The sequence below is a fragment of the Ornithodoros turicata genome, unplaced genomic scaffold, assembly GCF_037126465.1.
Source record: "Ornithodoros turicata isolate Travis unplaced genomic scaffold, ASM3712646v1 Chromosome26, whole genome shotgun sequence".
Taxonomy (NCBI): Eukaryota; Metazoa; Arthropoda; class Arachnida; order Ixodida; family Argasidae; genus Ornithodoros; species Ornithodoros turicata.
The window spans coordinates 451,046-458,773 of NW_026999348.1; the positions used below are offsets into that span (position 1 = coordinate 451,046).

The following is a 7,728-nucleotide window of genomic DNA, read 5'->3' on the forward strand; positions in this document are numbered from 1 at the left end:
AAATAAACCGAGCGATAAACACATCAGCTTCTGTGCAACAGAATATGGCAACATGGCGGTCTCAGGAGAGTTGTACTCATGCACTGCTAGGCAAGAATCTGTGCAGAAACTGAAACGATGTCCCCACATGGATGCTCATCGGTAGTGCCCCTAATGGTACTTGCACACAATTCACCTGGGAACTCCATGCTGCGAAACTCACATGGAAGCCGACGTTTTCGATGCTCTGTTTATTTTATACGCCGACTATGGCTTGCGCAATTTTTCTGTAGCTTTCGCACACATAAATGCACTATCACGTGCCACCAGAAGTAGTCAATTAAGTTGACATCAAAGTGTGAAAACACCACTTACGTTTATGGGCACATGTCCTGTATATGCAGGTTCACTACAGCGCGGAAAATTGTCCCCCTCTTTCCCGTGAGTTTATCAAGGCCATGCTCACGCAAATCAAAGCGAACTTCAGGAAGCCCAGGACAGAAAAATTACTTTATATATATTTTACAAACTGGCATACAACATCAAAACAATGACATGAGATGATGCTTCGGGTTTCATGCGAGCTCCATTTTACCAGAAATAAAATAGTAATAATATCGCTTGTCAGCTACTGTTTGAACAAGGCGGCATAGCACTACCTGGCAGCGGGCCAGGACGTGTATTCATACATCCTCGGTGAATTTGATTTGCCGAGACACCAGATTACTACACACAACCAAACGACCTACATGTAAGAAGAACAGAGCACGCTATCAACTTGGAAGCCATGGGTACTCTGGCACATGGAGGTCGTTGGTGGTGTGCGTAGGAATCTGAAGCCCCGGCATGTCAAAATGAACCAAGGAGGTATGAATACACATCCCAGCCCTCTCCCAGATTGCTAAATCACCTTGTTTACGTAGTAGCGGACGAGCGATATTGTTACTATTTTACTTCCCATGAAGCCAAAAATATCATTTCATGTCATTGTTTTGCTGTTGTATGCCGGTATGTAAAATATATATCAAGTAACATGTCAACCACAGGGCTCTGGATCATTAGTGAGGAATACATGAGCATAGCCTAAATAAACTTATCTAGAAGGATGAAGAATTTCTCTGTGCTGTATGATTACTCTTTCTGTATTATGGGGTACATATATGACTAGATGTCTAGACTAGAAGATGTCATGACTAGAAGATAAATGCAATGTAACAACATTAAGTGAAAACTAACATATGGGTTATATCACATTAGGAAAACTTTGACTGAGGTCCCTTGTCCGATGTCCCTTGATACCTTCGGAATGTAGCCACACAAGCACAGGAGATGAGAATGTTCATGGGTGCCATGTCTGAGCAAAGTATTACACACAGATTTATACCATAACTGCTCCTTCACACATGTATGTTCTAAGTTACCTTGCAACCTTGCAACACATTTTTTTACTCTGCTGCGTCAGTGTCCTTGCAGGCCCTGAAAGCAAAGTCTTAATTAAGACAGACACCTACTATGCGGATGATCTGATGTATATTTTGGGCCCGCCTGCTTAGGGCTACATCCAATAACACCGTGTATCGACTTTCCCGGTTCAAATCAGCAGAAGTAGCGTTTAACCCAGTATTTCCCCAAAAACCGCTGAACCAGGGGGATCCGAAGTCATCACCACTAGCACAGAACTTTGAAAACTGTGTTGTAAATGAATAATTTGCTTGTACAAGCTGTCAAAAAGAAGACCCTGCTGCTGCTTAGATGCAGGGACTAAAAATACTCTGTGTGTACTAGTGTGTCGTGTGTACAATGCAGAGTAAATAGAAAGATTGAAATCCAATTCAACCAGAAAAGGCTCAGTTCAACCAGATTACGCCAACATTGTTGAAGCACCTGGTATTCTAACCAAATATTTACCCCCAATCTTGCATAAAAAGATAATCCGAAAAAGTCAGGCCCTATGTAGTACGTTCCATACTTCTAGGAGCAAAACTGTCATGTGGCTCAGGATGTTCTGTATGCATGACCTTTTGTTTTGGACAGAGGCCAGTGGACCAAGGTACAAAACTGACACAGCTCCATGTTATTTTTGCCTCACTAAGAGCAACATTCACTGTCGATATTTGGCAAGGAGCTTAGCACTACATATTTCAAAAAGGAAAGTTAGATAATCGCAAGACTGCAGAATCCTCATTTAGGGAGTTTACCTTCTATAACCTAATTTAGGTTATATGTTAAGCTTGTGGCCCAAGGGCATTTTTTACGTCATTCTTTAAAGACAAAATAGAAATGCCTCCACACAAAATTTGTCTGGCTTCTAGCTAAAAGAGGTAACACCTTACCTTCTTGCCATTTTATCCAGGTCCGCCAATTTCTCCACAATAAAATGGTTGAGGTTTTTTGCAGCAGCTGGCAGCAAGCTTTTGGGGATCCCGTTGTTCTCAAGGCGTGCCTTGTAGCATTCTAAAACACAGTTATGAGGGAGAGGTATGAGTAATGCGTACCAAACCACACAGCTCAAATCCACAAGAGACCTAATAGGAAATAAATTTCCACAACCTTTTTGTATCCCTACGCAGAAGGGAGCATGGGAGCGTTGGGGGAACATGGTCACACTACGTGTGACCATGTTCCCCCAACTCCAAGGCACTACATTGGGGCGGTGTCAGCAAATCAAATAAATTAGACTTCCCCTATTCCAAGTGCTGCTATGTTCCCCTGTATTTTAATTGGTATACTTTTGGCAAGCTATTTCGTCAGAATTTGTTTCACCCTGCCTAGGATTCGTGAATTCGGTTGGTACATCCCTAATTAAAATATACTAGACAAGAGAAGTCAGCGCACATTGTGCCAAGTTCTGAATTTTTTTTCCTTAACAACGGTTGGCTAAAATCAGCTGTATAGATTTTTCTCCGATAGTAATGCACCAATACATTGCACAGCAAAAAAATTATAGGTCACGTGACATGTGTTAACATATGGACAAAAAGGGATTGGTGTACGAGTTACGGATCAGAATTAACCACCAAGGTACTCATCATTATGCCGGCTACTCTTGTCTTTAAAATGGCCCAATTCGAATTTATTTATTTACAGCTGTATTCCCTCCACAAGCGCGAAAGCGCAGCCAGGTTTTTGCCCCGGAGCTGACATTCGTTCCCACCCTACAACAGTTCTAAACTGTGTTACAATTTTTTTTTTTTTACTGGTGGACGTTTACGCATGTCCCAACATCATATTTTTTCTCGAAAATCGATGTTGGTCGAGCAACACCACTGGGGGTGTTTGAGCTGGAATGAATCTAATGATATCTCACTGTTTCTGGTACATTTCTGTAAAAAGGCTTTTTATCTGCTCCGAACAAAAAAGCTGGAGAACTGTCTTAGATCTGCTATCAGCACAATCACACTAGTTCTTACCTGACTGTGTGATGTAAACCAGCTTAGTAGCCAATACTATGTTGTATGTTATGCATATCTATTATGCAAATGCGAGCTAAAAAGTTAGAAAATGCATAACATAACACAAATTGTATTTCTAACTAGTATGCAATTGTGCTTAGCTTATGAGAGCTAGTGAAATCAAGGAAAATCATCAGATCAGTCAGCCCGATTAACAAGTAAACAAAAGGAACTAGAAGATATTCTGCTATATCATTCTTACTTTTCTCTGCATTTCATGTCTTCCATATTATTAAAAGTGGCGGTAGAAGAGAAAGAGTCCACCGCTACCTGTATTTGTTAGCAGAAATACGTACTTTTTCTGTTACCAATTTAAAATGTAGTGTGATCGCCAATCTGCCAAAGAACAAAGTCGCAAATATGCTAGCAGTGCTACTAGTAATGCTGATATGTACAAAACTGACTCATAGACACCCTTTGTAACAGCAGCAGTGACGATGAATATCTCTACCTTCAAGAAACATGACACTAAAGATACCACTGACATCGTACCACGCCCACTTTCCAGGGCGTCAATGGGGTCTTCGGCGCCTTTCCAGGGAAACGGGGACACTGCTTTCCTAAATGCAAGGGCGGGGTGAGTGTTGAAAACAACATGTGTTGCTCAAGGGCTAGAAGCACAAAATACAAGTGACCAAACAACCTACCCTGCAAGGACCTGTGACGAAGTTGTTCTTTAGTCCAGATGCTCACGAGCAGCTCTTTCACGAACATTGAGTCTTTTTGTTGGCCTTGCACACGCTCCCACACCTCCTGCTGAATTTGCAGCCCCTGACCAATGTTTACCTAGACACACCAAAATCAGTTGTTTTTCACTCAGGAAGTTCACTCAGGTTGTTTTTCAGGAAGAAAGCAGAGTTCAATAGTGGCACATCATTGGCAATTTAAGAGCATGTTGCTACTGAAGCTTAACAAGGATCTATATCGGGTTACACTGATTGTGAAGTTTGCCAGTTTGTACATGTTAAACAATGCAAAGGAGTGCCGAGCACAGACCAAGCAGCATGTAAAAGATGTAGCAAACTTCTGTACAGGGAGTGCCTTTGTCAGACATTAACTTCGTTGATAGTATAAGGGAGCGCAGGTGTATCCCCTTTGTTTTTTCTTCGTACAAGTTCTAAGCGCTTTGACTGCTTATCTGGGCTTTCACAAAATTATTCGTTTAATTTGCTGTTGCGAATAGACAATTTCAGGGAACCCCAGTGCTCTTTACACACTCATTGCATCCTGGGAGATTACTGACGTAAGGAAGGGAGAACGCTCCCTCATATTTCGTTTTCACCGACCGTAGCACCTCATGGACAGGAAGCACAGACAGAAGAAACTGAAACAGTTTGGAGACCTGCTGCTTTTTTTTTCTGATAATGAAATCCCCAAACTTCAAAATGGCTCTAAGCTCTCTAGGATTTTCTGAAGTCATATATTCTGTATTGTAAAGTCTCTTAGCACTGTGGCATGTGCTCAAGAGAAGATGTATATATGTATGCACCATTTTGTTATCAGCAGTGCTGGGCAGCTGTGGCTCTGGTGTCGCCTCACGGGGTGGCAGCAACTCTGGGGCTGGAAACACACTGTGACCGCCTTCATGAATCTTTTGTGCACAGAAGGATCGTGACACGACTTGACAATCTACATTGAGGAATCAGCATTTGTTGCACATAACTTAGAATCTCATAATGCAACACTTGCAGAACAAAGACGACCAGTAGGTGATGTCATGAACCCTGACGAATAACTACAGTGGTCAAGTAGTACACACAGGGTGTTCCATGACAGCCTGGAAGGGGTTGTGACACTTTCATACACATGGTTCATTACACCATGGACACATTGTATTGCACACCAGAGTAGTTATGAAACAAGAACTATTCTTCTACGCATCTTCTATGCAGAGAGCCATCTTTTACATTTATCTTGGTAACCCATCACAGGCCCTTTAAAAGAAAGTTTATAATGCAACGATAAGGGGAACATATGCCATTTGCACAGGCGGGTTCGGCGACCTGACACCAAGGCCAACTCAAGGCAAGTGTGGACCTGGTGCTGTGAACCAACTGGCCTCATATGAAAATGATGAAACACTCAGACCACCCGTTTCTTTTCCCATTTAGTCCATCATGTTCACTTAAAGCGCGGCTGAAGTTGCATATGCCTAGAGTCAGCACTGCTCGACAGCCAACTTATGGGACATATTACATGACTTCCATGTGACCAATGAGATACTGTTTGCTAACTTACAATTAAAGCCCTTTTGGTAAATTTGGAATATGAGAGTTCCATGTAGTCCTTGTTCAAAGCATGACCAACAAGATTACAGTGACCATTTCACATGCACCCCTTCCCAGCACCGCATTTTGAAGCTAGCGATGCTGCTATGTATTGGCCTACGTTATTGCTTCCTCAATATTCGAACCAATATTAATTTTTATATGCATTTGTTCGACGTCATGTGAAAACACCCTATAGGATACCAGTTATCCTCAAATTAGTTTTTATTTTTAATTTATTACCACAATCTCGCATACAAGTTGTCCACCTGGCCATATACCCCACCTGTGGAAGCCACATCTAAGCAGCCCTGAGAAATTTATTATCAAAATTAAGTAAAGGCTTTGATGAAACACCCTGTACATTAGCCATGTTTAGACTTTGGGAGTTCATCTGGTGATTGAGAACTATTTCAAGAAAAAAGAAAAACATTGATGAGCTGCATCATAAAAGCTAAATGATAGAAAAAACAAAGGCAAGCTGTACAGCAACGAAACAATAAGGAAGGCTACCATATATTTAGAATGTTTTGATAGTACCATGAGACTCAGGTAAAAGTAAAATTCTTCCAGGTGTCATACCTTCGTTGTCGTCAAACCTACGCAACATTTTGTCTTGTAAGGCCATGTTTAGTTGCCGTAACCGTTGAAGCTCAACATCTTTCTCCTCTATTTCGCTCCTCAGTAGGCGAATGGTGGTGTCTTTCTGCTTGATCATGCCCTTCAGGTACCCTGCAGCATCATTGTGTTGATCTGCAGATGGCTTTGGCTGGCCCTCCCCACTTGAATACTGCACGGGTTCAGTGCATCGATTTACTTTGATCTTTCTCTTTTTCTTCTGAATGAGGTGCAGGAGATCCTGCTTCCTACTCTCCTTTTTTTTTCTTCGGCGGTGGCTGCAGAGCAAAGAACAATGCCAAAAGTCACATCCTGGCTTCTAGTGAAAGTTGTGTATTGCAGCAACTTACCTGTTCCAGGATGTCGTCTTCACTTTCGCTTGTGTCGAAAATTTTATTCACCCTGACCCTTTTCCTGTTGACTTTCGCCTGAACGTCCTTCTCAGAGTCTGGAAAAAATTTTAGCAAAGTATACACTCTCAGTTACCTCTTGAGACTATCCTCAAAAGTACAGCAAGTAACAAACACTAAAACGTGACACACGCCAGACACTCACACAGACGCCGGTGGACAACGCTTCACAGAACTACTATAGTTTGGAATTGCTGAGTATCACTCAGTTCAGAGGTTCTTTATTTTACTACATTAATACTACATGAATAGTTTGCAGTGGTACCACATGAAGGCGATTAGACGAGGAACTTTTAGAAATATGAACTTGCAGACGCGCCACAATTGCCCCCATGCTAAAGTGAACGCTTCAAAGAGTTCCATTCGAAAGCACGACGGGGTGAGCTTACCTCCCAAAACCAATATCCTGGCACGATAGTAGTCGCTGCTACCATTGAGATCTGTCCATTTTGTCGAGTCGAAAGCAGAAACCGAGAAATCGTTCTCATGGAGCGGGTCGAAATCCTCGATGTCATCTACACTAACCACAGCGAACTTCCTGTCATCTTCATAGCTGACATAGGCATGAGTGATCATCGCGCACACTAACGCTGCTATACACGCCTGAAAAGAAAAAAAAACTGCACTGAAGTATGGAGACCGTGGTGATGGTGGTGGTGTGGGGACGAATTACAGTTACTCCCGTTGCGCGCACGACTGCACTCGTCAATCGCCTTCCTCAACAAAGCATAAAGACGAAAGCCGCATCCGCATCCTTGGTTTCGTACATCGTCGTTTCGTAATACATAGAGCGTAAGATCGAAAGCAAAATTGATTTATCTGAATGAATTATTATTTAAATATTCTGTTTTTTATAAACAACCTTATGGCGCTAATTGTGCTAACATTATTTTATACTACGAAGCGTACGCTGAATTACGAGCACAAGATGGCGGCGGTCTGGTACGGCTGAGTTTTACGGCGCTGAGAGTCATGAAAAATTCCTGTGGTTGAATTATTTAG

General features: G+C 42.1%; 1 protein-coding gene and 1 long non-coding RNA gene across 2 annotated transcripts; both read right to left on the reverse strand.

The window, feature by feature from the left end:
- Positions 1-1,157: 1,157 nt before the first annotated feature.
- On the reverse strand, positions 1,158-2,429 carry LOC135373609 (uncharacterized). The gene is made up of 3 exons (XR_010416512.1): positions 2,313-2,429; positions 1,401-1,455; positions 1,158-1,333 (listed from the first exon to the last, which is right to left on the reverse strand). It is a non-coding gene; the product is annotated as an uncharacterized LOC135373609 (long non-coding RNA).
- A 1,470-nt stretch (positions 2,430-3,899) lies between these two features.
- LOC135373600 (uncharacterized) lies at positions 3,900-7,302 on the reverse strand. Its single transcript, XM_064606696.1, has 6 exons — positions 7,116-7,302; positions 6,667-6,764; positions 6,281-6,536; positions 4,921-5,060; positions 4,079-4,217; positions 3,900-3,991 (listed from the first exon to the last, which is right to left on the reverse strand). The coding sequence occupies exons 1-6, from the start codon at positions 7,300-7,302 to the stop codon at positions 3,900-3,902; spliced, it is 912 nt and encodes a 303-aa protein (XP_064462766.1).
- Positions 7,303-7,728: the final 426 nt, after the last annotated feature.